This window comes from Ambystoma mexicanum, chromosome 7q, assembly GCF_040938575.1.
Source record: "Ambystoma mexicanum isolate Mex_15411 chromosome 7q, UKY_AmexF1_1, whole genome shotgun sequence".
Lineage (NCBI taxonomy): Eukaryota > Metazoa > Chordata > Amphibia > Caudata > Ambystomatidae > Ambystoma > Ambystoma mexicanum.
In genome coordinates this window covers 170,466,679-170,485,318 of record NC_090941.1, presented here as the reverse complement: position 1 = coordinate 170,485,318, position 18,640 = coordinate 170,466,679, and the positions used below count along the sequence as shown (strand labels likewise).

At 43.7% G+C, this 18,640-nt stretch overlaps 1 protein-coding gene across 9 annotated transcripts in view; it reads right to left on the bottom strand.

The window, feature by feature from the left end:
- Positions 1-18,640, bottom strand: part of DOCK9 (dedicator of cytokinesis 9) — a 2,709,375-nt gene that overhangs the window by 999,051 nt on the left and 1,691,684 nt on the right. For all 9 annotated transcript variants that reach the window (XM_069639825.1, XM_069639823.1, XM_069639827.1 and 6 more), the window contains exon 27: positions 16,327-16,398. In XM_069639825.1, the coding sequence (XP_069495926.1) occupies positions 16,327-16,398 (72 nt within the window). The remainder of the gene's footprint in view (positions 1-16,326; positions 16,399-18,640) is intronic.

Sequence of the window (18,640 nt, the reverse complement as noted above, 5' to 3'; positions counted from 1 at the left end):
TCGAACTTGGAGTATATGCTTACTGCGACCACACTAAATAACACTATATCAGTTTTTTCCACCAAGAGGACCACATACTCAGAATGCTGTTCAATAGGCTGTCTGTAACGCTCACCTGACTCCCACGGAAGCGCAGGCCTGGTTTGGAGTGCTGTTGCCTCTTCTATGGTGAAGCGCAGGACTCGGAAGATGGACAGGACGGGGCCCTCAAATCTGGCTTGTCTAGCTCGCAGAAATATCCTTCTGTGTGTGAAAAGGGAGTATTAACTATCTGCGGGATAATGTGCAAGCCTCCCACTCCCTTCTCACCCTCCACGAAACCCTTCTGCGATTCCCCGTGAAGCCTCACCTTAGGATCGGAAAGGACAAGCTCTCCATCCTGCTTCTGATGCAGGGGCGCGTTGTAATCCAGTTACTTCACTGGATCATGGATTGTAGAGAGTTCAAGTTTGCTTGACCTTCCCGGTAAAGTACTGTGAGAATTCTGTTTATAAGTATGAGCCCGAAATAATAATTGTCCGTTGTCTCTATTTCAGGTGCAGAACAAAGATTCCGAGATGAGCAATGGAACCGACGATGGAAACTCAGGAGAGTTGTTTGATGAGAGGTTCCTTTAGTGTCCTTGCATTAATGCACTAATGCTTGTGTCTTTTTCCCCCATAGGGGCCGGGGTTCGGAAATGCCAGAGATATGGCACCTACCCGAAGTGAGAGGTGCAGTTCCAGTAGATATCAGGTAAGTCTTTAATGAGCGTTGAGGTAAAGTCTTAGCATTCGCTCACTAACGCTGATGTCTCTTTTTTCCCCTTAGGGTCCGGGGTCCGGAAATGCCAGGATGTGGCACCGACCCGAAATGAAGTGGGAATGACCCAACAGGTAAGTCTTATAATGGCGAATTAAGGTTTTCTTATTCTCTTCCCTAGCTCACCTTTGTTCTTGTCTTTTTCTCCCTAGGCGCTGAAATGTGGCTGCGGATCCAGATGGTCGCTGATGAACATGGAGGCGCCTAGTAAAGGTGAGTGGAATGCGGCACTGCAGCGATCGATGCGATGTGCTTTTAAAATGAATGTCTTCCTTTTCAGGATCGTCGGCGAAATGTCTCCGGAATGCGGTTTTACCAGGTAAGGACTCTTCTTTCTCCTATTCTCTTCTCTTCTCCCTTTGCAGGTGTTACAGGATGCTGGCGGGCGTGGCAGAAGTCAGGATGCAGGAGCAGACACGGTGAGCGTCCAGCTGCTAGGTGCAGAACAACGCGAAGCGTGAGTTGCTGCTTGGGCATGGCTTAAATAACCTTCAAAGTAGTTCCAGGTATGTATCCTTCCTCTCACACCCGTGTGGTTAAGTAGTCCCCAAAGATAAAGTAGTCCCATTCAGGCCTCTAGATGGCCCGGATGTTGCAGCATGGTCTGCATCAGGTAAGTTTACACCAAGCACCTTTAAACACAAAGTCATCTTTTATGAGCCTGGCGCCTATGGCGCCAGGACTGTTGTCCAATATGAGCCTGGCGCCAAAGGCGCCAGGACTGAGACCAAAGGGCCCCTACTTGGGGCTGCTGAGACTTCCCTCGGGGACATGATGTCTGCCTCTGGGGTAGCTGGGCCTGGTCTGGCTCCTTGGAGGTAGGCATCATGACACTGTCAGGGAGAGGTTTTCACCTCTGCCTAAGTAGGATGGTAACTGCAATACGACCTATGGCATTCATTTACAGGCCTCAGACGGGGAGGGAGGAGCTTATTTGGCCCCCCACATTTCCTCCTCGTTTGAGTTGAATGCCATTTCCGACTTGATGGAGGTTTCCAAAGTGGCAAATGAAAAATGACAAGGTTCAAAATGAAAGGAACCCAGAATCAGTTTTAAACATAAGGACTCACAGACGGCCGAGGTGCATAATGATTCAGTAGAATACATTTTTAGGGGTAAGTTCGGGGTACAACTTCTGTTGGCGACCTTATTACTTATGCATTCAGGCCGTGTCGAGTCAGTGAGGTGATTAGTGGAGGCACCAGTACCCCTGCCTCCTTGGTTTATAAAGAGAAGAGTAATTCACCACAAATTAACTGCGCCACGCACAGGATCCAGTTTGGTTTTCAAAGTGATTTGTATTGTAAATCAATCAAAGAAAGAAATGTGCAGTTTGTATAAATGCAATGCCCTCTAGTTAACACGCGTTTCGGCTACTCAAGAGCCTTTCTCAAAACAAAAACAATTGGGCAAATTGCTCACATCCACGTTCCAATATGCATTCAAACTGTGTCCCGGGATAATCCCTTAATGGTAACAAGAAATGCTCCTTGCGTCGGCAGTGCAAACCAATGGAAGCAAAGGAAGTACAGCTATTTCATTAGATAATGGGTTTCCAATTAAGGACGGACGCTTAGACATCCCTTCAAGTGTTGGGGGTATGGCAGAAACTCAGCTCAATAGCTGCCCAGGCTCAAGGGCTTCTCTCGATCAACAACCTTTGATGTTGGGAACAAAATTGTGGGACCCTCCTCAGAGAAGGTCTCTGGATGGGTTTATCTCAAGGACAGTTCTCACAAATCCAAGAAGACCTTTCAACCGGACCATGATTCTATCATTATTTAAAGAGGTCCCAGAAGTCCAGTTTATTACTTCAGTTGATATTGAATATATCAGGTTTCCTTTATTCCCATCGACAGAAACGGTGGAGATTGGGTTAAAATCAAGATTGGAGGCAAATGTGTTGATGGGAGCGGGGTCTGAGCTGGCTCAAATGGGTATAAAGTTTCGGCAGAATTGCCCCTTAAATACAAAGTTGATAATGTCCCAACATCTAATGAGTCTCATATGAGGTATAGTGCAAAACAAAAACCAGAAGGATCTTCGAATGTATGGTCTCGTGCCAGAGATTGTTTTGCAGATCCTCCTTAAGCTTGGTGTACCTGAGAAGCCACTCTAGTGAATGAGAAAGTCAAGTTGCTGGACTGGAATACAAGGGCCATCGATTGTTCAGCAATGACTAGGAAGGCTATATCTTTGATCATTTTTACCTGATTGTGTTGCAAGAGAAATGGCGGAAGGTGGCTTTTCGGGTGGCTGGTTTTTCAGTGTTTCATCAACTAGCGTTGGGGGTAGGTGGGACATCTATCATGGGGTTTGTCTATCGCTTGTAGAAATGACATTTTGTGTTCATCCGACTTGTTGAGCAACACTGTTCCAGGTATCGTGGCAGTGAACATAGAATTGGGGTTATCCAATGGTAGAGCTAAATGGATTAGTTAACATCTATTGGAATCCGGCGTGTTCCCGCTTATACGATTTTCCTCAATCTCTGGCAGTTGAGCCAGTTTCCTCTGCATGAAATGCTAGTTATGGGTAATCTGAACTCACAATGCGTAGGGGACGGGCCACGGGGGTCTTTGGTTCAGAAATCACCATCAAACAATGGGGTGTTGTGGCATAATTTCATGCTGGGTTGGGTTCTATCCATGGTCAATGGTAATATTAGGGGGGATATTCCCCCTGCCCCGACATGGAAGAGGGAAGATAGCTTTTCAAATATAGACTATTTCTCTCGAAAGGCCAGATTGATAGGTGTATACATTTATCCATCACAAATGGGGCCCCGAGTGACCATGAAATTTTGGAAGCTGTCTTCGTTCAAAAGTCAGAGAAAAGCAATAATTCCTACACCCATGACACTTGACCCTAAACAATGGGGGGGAACAGAGTGTCCAGATTTAGGAGGGGGGGGGGGATCTTGTGAATTCCCTTGCAGTGCCCATCAATCCCTTGACGACTCAGAGGTAGCAAAGTTGTGTGATCCAAATACATTTGTAAAGTTTCTGTGGGACCTTAATCCTCCTGAAGAGAAGGTTGTGTCAATGGCTGAGAAGCATAACCATCATTTTGACGGGCAGAATTGGGGGAAAAAAAGGGAAATGAGGAAAGAATTGAGACGCCTAACATCAACTATAGATGATAGACAGGTCTTTATGAGGGAGTCTAGACTCCTGAAAAACCACTATTGCAATTGGTCTAGATCCCTCAAGTTCCAGCGAATACAATCCGATTGGGAAGCTATGTTGAAAGCGGTATGTTTAACTAACTCATTGCATTTCTGGTCCCTCATTGATTCATTGGACAAGTCCCACAATACAGCCCAAGAATGGGTTATTCAGGAACATGTCTGGGTGAACAATTTTTCAAAGCTTTACGGATCACCAAATTCTGCTCATTTTGTTATTGTTAGTGAGGCTCCCTGGGCCTTGAATATATCATGGGAGGATATAAGAACCCTGATTGTAAAATCCTCATGGGTATATCTGTCCCAAGCATTTGATACAATCAATAGGGATCGCCTTTGGGCTAAATTGAAAGCTTGGGGCCTACCAGAAAATCTCCTGGCTATATTAATCGAACTACATAGGAACTATGAATTACAGGTCAGATTGAGTAGAACAGGGAACCTGTCATGGCCTATTTGAATTAAAAAAGGGGGGTGCGCCAGGGGTGTCTGGTCACTCCTTTCCTTTTTAATCTTTATCTATCTGACTTGGCCAGTTGGATGGAGGAATAGGCCTTGGCTAGTCCCAAAATTGGCACTGTGAAAATCAATTGGTTGGCTAATGCAGATGAAACTGTTGTTTTAGACCATACTCAGAGGGGTCTTCAGTGTTTGTTGAATGCGCTCCAAAAATATGCTGGATTGAATGACCTAAAGATTAATCCTGAGAAATCAAAAATAATGGTCTTTAAGCACCCATTAAGGATTACTAAATCCTTTTCTTGGCGTTTGGACAATCAACCCATTCCAATTGCAAAATAAGTCACCCATCTAGGCTCTGTAATTAGAGCCTTTCCAACAAAAGTGCAGGTGATGGTTATTTTGGCGGCCAAAGTACTACAACTGGGCTCTCAGATGAAAAAGATCCTGGGCAAGTTTGACAGGTTCTCTCTCCAGCCAGTTATTAGATATTATATTGCCAAAGTCGTACCTACTCTTTTTGGTTTTGATACCAATCCCCAGTCTTATTTTATAGACTGGGAGAGATTAGAGGGCAAATTGTGGAGACAAGTTTTGGATCTTCCAAACTGTGTTCCTATAGCTAGTCTCAGGTACGAGCTGGGCCTACAATCATATAGATCTATTTTGGTTCCCCCTGAGCATTTTTTATATGAAGATGTCCCCGCCTCTCTTCAGGGGTCCTCTAATCAATACTTGTCACAATCTGAAAATAGTATGTTCTGATCTCTTGCAGGCTTCCGATAGCTCTGAAGAGATTCTAGTCCAAAACTCCTTGAAAGTAAAGGAGGACTTATAAAGAGGATGGATTGGATCAGGACCATTATAGTAATGAGATCGGCTAGGATTTTTGGCTCCCTCACTCCTACAGATAAACCTAGATCCCTGCTGCCCACTTATCTGAAGACATTTCCTGATTCAAACATAAGATCGGAGTTCCTACGATTTCATTTGAATCTTCTGCCTACTGGTGAAATTCAACACGTGAGACGGGTAGAGGACATTGAATCGGGTATTTGCCTTGGATGTGAAGAGAATGAATCACAATCACTTAGGCACTTTTTGGGGAAATGTCCGGGGACCCTGGAGTTGAGGGTCCAAAGGCTGTATAGATTTGTTGCCTATAATTGGGGGTTGGACACCAATTTCTTTTAGGATAGACTGGCTTCTGGTAATGAGGTATTTCTAACAATTTAATTTGTAAAATTGTTGAAAGAATGGAAATTGGTTGGTTTCCGTCAATGAGAGGGAAGTATTTTTGGAGATGTGTATTTTAGATTTAAACAAGTGGAGGGTTGTTTCTTTTGTTTTTCTTTTCTGCTTTTTCTCTTTTTTTATAATGTTTTTATTGCTTTCATAAATTTCTTTCTAGGATGATTTAACTCATGTTTACTTCATTTCTCACTTCCTTTTGCATTTTTATGATTGCGACTGTCATGGTATTTTAATGTTTGGAGTTATATATATTGTTGATTTTGGTTTTGTGAAAATATTTTAACTAGAACACAATAAAATAAACAAAAATAATAACCCAGTCCTAGTCAAGTCGGTCAAAATAAAAGGGCCTATGCTAATAAACCTATTGCCCATCCTTACTTCTAAATACAAAATTGTGTGGGATAGTAGTGTATGCAAAAAAAGGGAAAAGTGTTCAAGAAACAATATCTCAAGACAGTTGAGCAGTTGGCCTCCCTTCTCCACGCTTTCAGGATGGGAAAAGGCAGCACGCTCGAGCCTCATGCACACTGGCTTCCTCGGCATGAGGATACAGTTCAATGGTTCAGCTGGTCTAACACCACTCTGGCAAAGTCTTTAAGAAACCAAAAGGATTTTCAAAAGAAACGTCTTGTGAAAACACAGGCTTCCTCTGACTCAAAACAAAGTTCACTTTACTTGTGAAAACACACCCAGTGACTGCTGGTACTTTTAGTTCCTTTGTTATGTGTACAGTTCAATGTCATGTAGCAAACAAAACACAAAAGTTCCATTCCTTTGTCAAGATTCTCAGATTCAAAAGTTCACGATTGGTCTCCCTCCTATGGGCTCGGACCACGGGTCCTCCTCGTCCGGGCTCAGACCCCTTTTCTACATGTGCAGTGCCTGGGATCAATCCTAATGAACGCCTTTAGACGATTGAAGGACAATGGATCGGGGTTGAAAGCCCTATATGGAAATGTTCGAGGGAGAAAAGACCAAAGAATATTATACCGAAATAACCTTTGGTCTTTTCTCCCCTCAACATTTCCACCTTGGCCACCCCAACCCCACCCACACCCACACCCCCATCCACATCCCCATCCACCCTCCTACTTACCTTGCGGGGCCGCCGACTTGCTGTGTCCCTGCGACACCTGTTCCCTATCACTTCCGTGATCTGGAACCGGCGCTGCAGGGACCTTTCCTTTTTAAAATTCTTATGGGTGATCGGCTGCGGAGGACACACCCGCTCACAATATAGTGAGCCAGGGTGCGGGGGGACAATCCCAAATGCGCAGCCCCCAGCACCAAATGCGTGATTTGGTCGAACCTTTTGGCCGCTCTGAATTTTCGAACGTCCGAAATTCGGCCAAATCACGCATTTGGCCATTTGAACTTGGTCTTTTTGGCCGATTCCAAGGACAATACATCCGTGAGAGCAAACTAGTAATGGGCCAGGAAGACAGTATAAGAATAAGAAAGCACTGAAGTATCCATTAGAAGAACTAATATTAAACGAATTGGCAAGAAGAATCCAAGCTTGTATTGCAGCCCAATGAACCAGCAACCTAAATGCATGGGCCCTGCAACAAAGACCAATTGCTTGAGAACTACCAAGTGTTGAAACACGTGTTGGTTGACTAAAAGAAAATTAAAATTGCGACCACAACCTAATGAACATTTACAACCATTGTATTGCATCAAGGAGAGAATATATTTTATTGGCAAAGCGCGAATGACCAGCACAACACCTTTAGCTCAAATCTTACTACGAGAGGTTAGGGTAATACCTCCCAGTGGCGGGTACGCAGCTAGCCAATGGACCAAATTGAATGGCCATAGCGCACCCATCAACTGTTATACCCTATGCAACCTAAACCGTTTTCTACAATGTTCACAATTCACAATTTGGTCTCCCTCATCCGGGCTCGGACCAAGGATCTCCCTCTTCCGAGCTCAGAACCCTTTTGACACCAGAATCGAAGACTTTGGACTGTGTGCAGGATTTAGCCTGACCCGTCGCAGGACCACTTCGTTTTACAATTCTTTACAGATCTTTAACCTTCACTTCTGCTACCTCTCAGCTGGATACCTTACAGAGACCTTCGATTTAGCACAAATGCGGCGCTGGACCACTGTCTCACAGCTTTGCTCTTTTGGACTACCCAGAATGCACATTATAGGTTTTGCTCCCTCTGCCAGTTACAGGCACTTTTGGGATTTACACAAAGTTCTTGACACAACACGTTATCCCGCCTTAGCTTCCCTCGAGTCACAGGGTCTCCATCTTTTGCCCTCGGTGATGAGGTGTTAGCGGGTCCTCAATGGGGATTCACTTGAGGACAGGGTCCCAGCACCTGCCCCTCAACTATTTAAGTTTCTGAAAGTCACCCAGAGAGCCAGCATTGATTAAAAAACAACCAGAAAAGTTTAGCTGGAGTTTTGGTTCCCTGGGGCACGGCTCCCCTGCCACACTGTAGTCCCCTTCGTACTCACAGGCCTAAGTGTCTTGGCAATCTGTCCCCCATCTGGGTTCCGAAGGTTCTCACAGCTGCTGACTTCTTCTGGTCTTCACGGTTCCTTCAGCATCCCCTGTTCGCTCAGTGTGTGCCTGGGTGGCTGACGTTTTATACTCTTTGAAAGAGTCGATTGGAGTCAGGTGTGAGTAGTCCCTCCCTGTCTGACTCTGCCTGACCTCATTACCGGGACAACATGGAGACTGCCCACAGGAATCCATTGCCGTTGATTCCTATGGGTAATCCTCACTACTCCCATCTGCCTTTTCTTTGTCCTAGTAGTTGGACTTGTAGAATGGAAGTAGGGATTGTGGGATTTGTAGATTTTCCTGGAGATCATGGAAAAACCATGTAGGGTTTTGTCCGGATGAAGGGGGCCAATTTATGGATTTTCTATGGAGTTTTATACCCCTGGTCGTTTTCTACTTTTTCTTAAGGAAAGGTACTGGGGTATAATGGGACTCTGCTGACACTATCCCAAGACAATTAGGGCTATGTCGGGAAGGGGTGTATCGGACCGGGAGGAATACCATGTCTCGCCAAGGTCGTGTCTCCCATAGTCCAAGAACCCCCTGGCCAGGTGATCCTACACACACACACACTTTAAAGATCCATGTTCCCAGTGCTCTCTGAGAAACCATTTATTGGCTTTTTTGTGAATTGCATTCTGGTATTTGCAGTCTCCAAGTCAAGATGGGGGGAATAATGCCACAATTGTTGCATAACACAGTTCTATAAGGATTTATATATTTGAGTGACACTAGGGTATGTGTTATCTTTATAAAGCAGAGCATTGTTGAAAGCCAGACATGGGGGTGAGGAGAGTCATGAGTATTTGCCCACCCAGGATGTGGCAAGAGTTTGCAATCCTGGACACCAGTGCAGTTATTATCCCATGTTTGCAGCTGCTTTTCAGGGCACACGTGTAGGACAAGTGGGTGGACAGCATAACTTTTTTTTCCAGAGGGCAGGCGCAACCCCTTGTGTTTTTGTGAGTTTGGCAAGCTTGCTCAAAAATTTGGCTACCAGGATTTTACTCAGATTGTCATGTTCCCAGTGCAGACACTCACCCACAACACCACAAGCACTTGTCTCACATTGTGATTTTGTTTTCCAGGGAATATTTCACTACAGATTGCTGGGTTTAAAAGGTGAGCACCTTTTATACTTTGCCAGCACATTTATTGGAACATTTACTCTCAGGTTATTTTTCTGGTGTTCATTACTGTTTTTTAAAGACCAATGCTATTTTGTCTAGTGCACTTTCTTCTATGGGGAAGGTTAACTGAACTGCATTTGTGTATTTCACTTTAAGATATATGTTCACTTACTGTGCGTTTATTCACGTGTGCCAGCTTTTGAGTATCGCTATGGCGGTAAAAGTACCTGGGCATATGTTATTCTTGCAAGCCTGTCATTTATTTCCCTTTTCAGTGCTGCTTAAATGCAGTTAGTTAGGGTCTTGCGATGTATCACAACAGTTACCAAGAGACCGGCCATAAAACAAGGGGCTTGTAGCACACTGCTTACCCAAATTGTGTGATCCTTGGCAAATAATTTTATCTCACTGAGCATTGCCCAAAAATAATTGTGAGTTCACAGAGCCGGTCATCTTTTAAACAGGTTAAAATCAGTCTGTGATTGCTGAACGTCTTTCATCGATGGTTGCATTAGGGTGGATTTCCAGGTTAACCGCCCAAACCTGGGCATATGTTATTCTTGCAGCCGGTCATGAGAGATATTACCCTACTGATGCACGCAATGAAACAACAAAAGAATGTGTGTTTACACACTGGAAAAACAGATATCCATGATTGTTTGAAGGGGGTACACAGGAAAACACTGATAACCACCAAAGAAATAGAAAAATACAAACATTGAAAAGAGGAACCCTAATAATAATTATACCCGTAGCCATGGCAAGAAAGTAATACAAAAAACGTTTTTAGTAATTTTAACAGATACAGTGATGTCGGGGTGAACAATTCTGCCATCGCTAGTGGTCTGGTAGTGTTTTAAAATGGACAGATGGTTCAGCGAATGCCATGCCCACTGGTCATGGCTAGTGGTCTGGGAGCGATTAAACAAATTACAGTGGGCTAGGCCGGAGTGGTCTGGTAGTAATTGGCCATGGCCAGTGGCGTTGGAAAAAACTATGGAATAACAAAACCCTTGAAATTCAATGAATAGAACTTTAGTTGCAGGGAGGTTAAGGTGAGAATTGAACGCAACATTACCCCTGAAATTCAGCTAAAACCACCTTAACTTCACGCACCCTTTTGTGCAGCCTATGACCACAATGATATCACTGGTGACAATACTGATGGCATCGGACATAACAATTTATAAATGAGTTAATAAAACTGATTTTTGCATATGGCTCCCATAATCCTTTTCAATTTTGTAAAACTTGGGGTTTCACTCTAAGTAACCAAGGGTAAGCCAGACATGGACCCCTTGCTCACTGCACCTTAGAGAGGCTCAGCTTCACCTCACTGAGGAGGCCCAACAAGGACAAAACACATGCCTGGGGTTGCTCATGGTACTTTTTGTTCAAAGGAGAATTGCCTAGCGTTTCAGTGTTGGACTGCCCTTTTGTGGACCACTGGTGCCTATTCTTCATGGGTGTGGGGCATTCCGTTCGGCATCCGATGAACAAAGGGTCAATTGCACCAGTGATTTTGACGCGGTCGGCCCAACGCAAGCTGGCTGCCCGTGTTCCGTAGGGACTTGGGGTTCATCTTGCCCCAGGATGCGCACCCCTCTGTGTCGTGACCCCTGCCGAGGCACCACATGCATATGTCATGCGGGGCGGTCACTGACATCTTGGAGCTGCAATCGGAGCAGCGCTTGAAGCACGAAATCCGAGGTGCGGGCATGCTAGCTCACAATGACAGAAATGTTAGCAAAAAAACATTGAGTGAAATTGAGGGATCCAAGTTCACTAATGTTCCTCATGAGTAGTGTAATGAGCGCACAGAAAAAAAGGAACTGAGGTACAGGGCGCAGTGACGCAGTATATATATATATATGACGCCCAACGTCACTATCGGAGTCCACGATCAAGCACTGAGTCAAGCCAGATCGATGATCGATGGCTGAGCAGAGGTCCACTATGCCACACTGTTGAAGATTTTTCAGAGTAGCTGAAGCTAGAGGGGAGATCGGATGTGGAATCTGCGAGAAAAGCAATCTATTGATATATATACAGTGGGCACAGGCAAAGGCTGTGGCTAGTGGTCGCTTAATGTGTTCAAATATATAGTGGCGATGGCCAAAGGCTGTAGGCACTGGCCGTGGCTAGTTAGCATTGAATTTAAACAGGGATGTCATCAGGGATGTCATCTGTGATGTCATCATTGTAGTCATAGGCTGCGCAACATGCTGCAAAGTTAAAGTGGCTTTAGCTCAATTTTCAGGGGTTTTGTTGTATTAACTTCTCACCTTAACGTCCCTGCAACTAAGGTTTTTTTCTTGCATTCTTTCCAGCAAAACGAAAAGTTCAAAACATATAACCAAGTTCTTTGTAGCTGAAGAAGATAGCTCTCTCTTCCTGATATTTGCAATTTTACTTCACAGACTTGACTCCGCCTGGTATACTCTCCTGCCAGGACTTTCTTGCACAGTTCACTCAATTCACAATCCCAACGTTATGCGTCTTTCTTAGGATTCTTCATCTCATGGAATACCTTGTGTACTCCCTTGCCAGGTTCTTTAGTCACACAATTTAGGTGCGAGTCCCAGTCTCACAAATGCCTGGTTTGCTCTCCTGCCAGGAGTTTGTTACAACAAAAATTCACAAGTCTCTTCATTTCAGGTGTGGGTCTTAGACTCATATTGAACTTTAGCCCTCAGCCTTTGCAATGTTTTTAATATCCAGTTTGACCCTTTCTTAATAACTTCTATAGAGCTCTCTCCCACAGTGCGCAGCACTTGCCGTGAAGCGCCCCACCATCCCCAGCTGGGCTCACCGGTTAGGTGCGGTAGCTTCAGCATCCTCTGTGAGCTTTCGTGGTTGCTACAACACTACAGTAGATCGCGAGAGCGTCCTGTCCCTTCTTCGTCTGGTTTTCACTGCCTGGAAGCAGCGTTGCGCTGTCATTTCCCATGTAACGCAAGGGCTCCAGTTCTCCCACTTCTCGTTGGCGGGACTGGCAGACCTTCCATGTTGCGCAGCACTCTGTCTCCTCCTCTCTCTTCTGCGGGACTCGTATGCAGGTGGGCTCTCGCCAAGCCATTTCTCCTTCCAACGGGAGCGGCCTGCTCCCGTCAGCTTCTGCGGATTCATCAGTTGCTGGGGATTTAAAGATCCCACCATGGTGACACTCCTTGTTTATTTTAATTTTTATAACATGCCACATGCCCACAAGCCTCAGAGCGCACATAAAACAGCGACAGGACGCACAAACATAAGAGCAGGCCAGAGAGTAGAAGAGCAGAAACATAGGCCGGTTATTCTGGGCTAAGGTTGAAAAGGTAGGTTTTTAACGCCTATTTAAAGAGAGGGTAGTTCTGTTTTTGAAGTATAGCCGCCGGGAGCGAATTCCAGAGAGTAGGAGCCTTAGTATCAAAGCTAGTGTCAACAAACCGGGCCAGTTTGAATCTCGGCTGAACAAGTACCATAGCCACGGTAGAACGAAGATTCCTATTGTTTGGCTTCATCTTAATACGCTTCAATAGATATACAGGGCTTGAGAGAGACACACATTTATGAGCCAGAGTGAGCGCTTTGTGTGATATTCTTTGTTTTACGGGAAGCTAGTGTAGAGTGTTTGTGAATGTAGAGATGTGTGTGCGACGCGATAGTTTGAAAATGGTGCGCACAGCATTGTTCTGTGTGACGTGTAGTGCTTGTATGTTGGTAGCAATAGTGCCGGTAAGCAGGCTATTAGAGTAGTCCAGCTTGGAATTCATCAGCGCTGTGGACAGCAGAACGCAGTTGTCATTTTTTATAAAAGGTTGGTTGTATTGTATACGTTTATTAATGAGTCCACAGCTCGACCGGATATTGTATACTTGAGACTTCATTGAGAGTTCGTCATCCAGAATAACGCCTAGTGTTTTCACTTTTGTCTAGACTGTTATGACATGATCTGCAATCAAGAAGTTGGAGTATTCTGGTGTTAACTTGCTCCGAGTATTCTTGGTGGAGACAATCATGAGCTCTGTTTTTTTGTTATTGCGAGCCAAAGAATTACAGGCCATCCAATTCTGGATGGCACTGTAGATGTTGTTAAGGGTTGCTGCATCCTTCCAACAACTAGAGTGCGCTGTCTCCTCTGATGATGGCAATCTCCCCCAAGGATGGTCGCCTCCCCTCATGTGATCCTCCCTTGCATAGCCACCCCCCCAGGGTCAGGATCAGGTAACGGCTGCCATCCCCTGGCCACAGATTCATCACACTGCTTAGTAGCCGTGCTCACTCTGCTTTATTTTAATACTACGGCCATCAGCCGTGCCCACTTCATATTTTACAACCCTACAAGGCCTTTAAGCCATTTAAAACGCCACCAAGTCACTGGCCACAGCCAGTGATTTTTCACCCCCGACGTCACTGTAGCTGTAAAAGTATATCATTTTTGTATACCGTTTTTTATAACCACGGTTACATTGTAATGAACTAGAGATATCCTTGGTTATTTGTAGTAATACCCACAGTTATTGGGTGCTTTTTTGGCATCCCATGCACTCCCTAGGCGCCCCCTCATCTGTGCCTGCTCCTCCCACCTCTCTAAAGGCCTCCTCACCTCTCCTGCCCTCTCACATGCCCCTGCATGTGGCACATTCATTTGTAGTACTTATCACCTTATAAACATATAAACTTTAAAATAAAAAGTGTAACATTATAAAAATGGTTTGAATTCCATGCATTAGTAAACAATTACAAAACTTAGGCCGTAATTGCAGGCCGTAACTCAGGGGAGACAGTGTTTATTTCATGCCCCCTTCTCCCTGTCCCCCCTCAACCCCAAGGTGAAACTGAGCTTGAGGTAATGAGGGGAAGCAAAGAATGTTTATGCCCACAAATAAAGCGAGCTCACAGCTACGTCCTGCAGAAGAAGAGTTTGACTGGCAAGAACACATAACCGAAGGTGCATACATAAACCAGTTCAAGGAACACTTCATTTCACGTTACTTAAAGATGAGTGCACTTGTGCCCTGGTACTTCTGCCTGCAGTGTCTCTCAAACGAGGGGTCTATTCTTCCAAGACCACTTCTGGTGGGCATTCAGTGAGTTCCACTCTACACAGGAGAGTAGAAATCGGCTGAGTCAGGCATTGCTGGACTTCACTTGTGTTCCGGTAACAAGGCTGTGTGATTTGGTGCTCCAGTGCTGACTATATGGAGATCAGTGATCTGGGTGCTAGATTTTCCTCACACATTTACAGAAGACTTACTTGCCAGTCTGCCAGTGCAGCTGATAGGCAAAAGAGTTGTAATAATGCCAGTAATGTAACTAGAGGGCAGCCTAATGGACTACCGCAACTGGGCTGGCAGATGGCAGATACCTCAGTTTTGGGGTCCAGGAGAGGAATCTAAGCCTAAGGGGGCTTCCTAAAGACACACTCTCCAAGTCAGTCAGCCACTGTCTTACCAACTAAACCAATAACTTCTCATCAGAAATCTTCCTGTCAGCCAGCTCAGAACCTTTCATTTTCCACAATGTTGGAGGTGGGAGCCCTGGCTGAAGCCCTTCACCATGAGGCATTGGAATGAGCCATATTTAAAGTGTCCGAAATATTAAGGTTTTCAACATTTGAATACATTATTCAGTTTCCCCTATTCTGGGATATCATCTTTTTTTATTTTTTATATTTTATTGTGTAGATAGTTCAGCCAAACTTTTAAACATATTACAAAAGCAGAAATCGAGCAATACAATACAAAGCATACTATCACCCTTTACCTTATCATTACACATTTTAAATCATGAACAACAAAGCATTTTGCCAGTCGATGCGACAGTCCTTCCAATGGGCTTGCTCAGGGGCTGTTACAGTGCATGTTTTTCCATTCTTTGCCCGACACCTTCATCTCATAGTCCAAGCACTTGATTAAATTACATACTTTGGCACCAATTTAACATTTTATGCTGGTGCAGAGGTGGCTCTCCTGCTGCAGAGGTCACATGCAGGCTCAATAGAGATCTGGTGACCACATGTTTACATAAGGATTACACTTATACCAAATGAAAGTAAAGGTAAAGCTGCTAGGCATAACCATGTGGTTGAGACAAATAATTTTTCTCTGGTTCACTTGCTGCCAGATGCATATGGCATGCGAATTAACCAATAGCCCACATACATTGTAAAAAGCCAAGTGCTACAAAGACAGCATATTTAAATGTATTTTTTTTAACTCTAGCCCAAATAAATTAATGGATTAAAAAAAAACATTTAGTTTGGAATGTTTTCAAATATAGCTTGCACACAATTTACTTAGTTGTTTACTTAAGTGCTCATTTCATGACAACAGAGAGCTTCATTTAAAAGGTAATGAGAGGTTGTGTGGTCATTTATGAAGGGAAACAGCTCTAAGATGTAGCATTTTCGTAGTTTCCGCAAACCATCACATATCAGTCCGTTTTTTTCAGGTGGTATATAGTATAGTATATAGTATGTCCATTTGCCTACAATTATTTTTTTTTTAATCAATCATGGTATAGCAGTCCCCAAGATATTAAATACAAGTGGCAAGATCAAAGTTTTCTTTTTAAAGCAGCATCTGAACCTATATATATACATATACACACACACACACATATATACATTTTAATCATAATGGACTCTTAAATATCTTCTTACACCTCTCAGCCACATTTCTAACTTCATTCAGTGGATAGTAATGTGGTCAAAGAGAATTGTGAAGACGTTAAAACAAGAAATCCAAATTTTCTTTAAAAAGCAGACACTTGTGAAGTTTGACTTCACCGTCAGTGAAATACAAACAGAACAAGCTACCGAATGAGACGGACACCTGAAACATGTCCGTGAGAAGAGGGTATGTTCAGAGAACCCATCAGCTCCGACATAGCATAGGGATGAGCCAGACCACCAACTTCCACAACACTTCCCAATAAAAACATTTAATTCACAGTTGCACAAATGAGTACTACTCTTTACATACCTTGACTTTGGTGTTCTCTATTAAGTGCTGAGCCATTGATTTTATTAACAGTTCGAAGAAAAACCAAGAATACTGAAAAAGAAATTAAAATCATATATATATATATATGCTAACTGCAGTTTTCATCTGATGCAACCAATGACATTTAATATACCTAAAATCAGTGTTAAAATTGAGGAGACATTTCATTTCTTGCATCAGTTTATCTCTTGTGGCTTGAGTAACGTATTTCTGTGCCTTACAAATGATTATCCTAATAAAGCATTAAAAAAAAAACACACTTCTTATACTAAAACCATCACACTTCTTATACTAAAACCATGCTTGTTTTCAGTTAAGTGTCATTAAAACGAAAAATGTATATTCTTGGCACACTATTTCAACTAAGTGCATTTCATATGTATTCATGCAATGATCGTGTGAGCCACATAAAAACTATTTTATGAGTGCAAAAGGTTTGTATTTGGTGAACCAGGGTCAGGTTGTTTAAGCTTTAATAAGACAGACTCAAATCTGGAGCATCCGACCATCTAAAAGGACTAGGAAAACTACGAAGATAGGAGTAGCTCATGCAGTAAGACCCCAACTTGGAATTTGGTATAGTCATTGTAGAGAATGTAAGTCACATGGACATTCAGAAAAATAAAGTCTCCACATTTGCCCTGGCTCTACCATAATTCTTTATTTTTTATTTCAGTGTAATCTGGTTAAATTCACTTTTCACACGAATCAAAATACAAAGTTAGTAAACATCATAGAAAAAGAATTCATATGACCATAAACATAACAGCAATCCATTGCATACTTATCTATTGACATTTTGAGTGGTATCATACTCTATATACCTCATAGCACTAGACCAGAAGCCACATAAATTGCACAAAAAGGGCTTCTGATCTCACTGATAAACAATATGCACAAAACACATCTCCCCCAATATGTTCGATTCAATATACACATTTACTTAAGGCTTTGAGATAATACTGCCTCAATAAAGAACATTGAGTCAACAAATGTTGCCAAGTCTCCAACTCAGCATGAGACTACCAATTCTACTAAGCCACACACAGTGGGGTATTTTTAGTCTTGGCACAATTGTTGTCCACAGAGGTAGCAAGTTGAGGCGCAATTAAAGAATAAATCTATGCAACCCACTATTGGGAAGCGCAGTTAAATAAACATATAATTAGAAAAAGTTGAAACCTTGCCTTGAGTATTCATGTAAGGTGACTTTAGATGATAGAAGTGAAGGAGAAATGACTTACCAGTAATGTTCTTTGTATGGATTCTTTTCCCGCAGATTCCTCATCTGAAAGATAACCCTTCCAGTAACAGCTGCTCAGGAACTTTGACAGGGGGGAATAGTACGACTCGACCGTGCCACTCCTCGAGTCAGGACGTGATGTCGGCAGTACATATGATGCATCACTATGCTCCTGTACCTCAGTACTCCTCTTAACCCCCCCACCCGAGCTCAGCAACCGCAGAGGAAGAATCCAGATGGATTTGGCTAAAAGAAAGCAGCTAAGAAGCAGCCACTGTAGTGTGAACAAGGTTTAAGTTACTTACCTGTAACTACTGTTCGCCAGCATGGTTTTGGCATGGATTCACATGCTCATGAATATTCCCTGTTGTCAGGCTTGGGAATCCTCACTAAAAGAAAAAATAGTTTCACTTTAAAACTGTTTTTTCTCATCTAAACCAATCACTGTCCTCTGGGTCATACTGTCCCCATCCAATGACGGTCGTCACACTAAGCTCCACCCCTGGCAGCCATCTTCAGATTTTGTAAGCACGTAAAGTGGCTGTATGAACCAAGAAGAGCCGCAGAAGGGACGGAGGGAGGATTCGCATGTGAATCCATGCTGGAGAACAATAGTTACAGGTAAGTAACTTAAACCTTCTCGAGCATGGGTTCTGGCATGTATTCACATGCTCATGAATAACGATTACACAGTAGTACACATAGACAACCAGACTCAACAGAAGCAATAAACACTTACCTCTAGAACAGACTCGCCTCAAATAAACAGGTCGCGTAGCACCGATAGGCCGATTCGGGACTCCTCCCTGGAATCCCTGTTGACACAGTAGAACCACGTGAAGGTGTGCGTGGACCTCCACATAGCAGCCCTGCAGATGTCGAGCAGGGGCACACCAGAGAGAAACACTGTTGTTGCTGCGATAGCTCCGGTGGAGTGGGCTCACGACTGGCCCAGCAGGGATCTGCTAGCCAGTCGATGACAGTGCATGATGCAGCCAGAGGGCCACCTGGAGATGGAAGCCTTCGACAAGGCCTTTCCGTGATTCACAG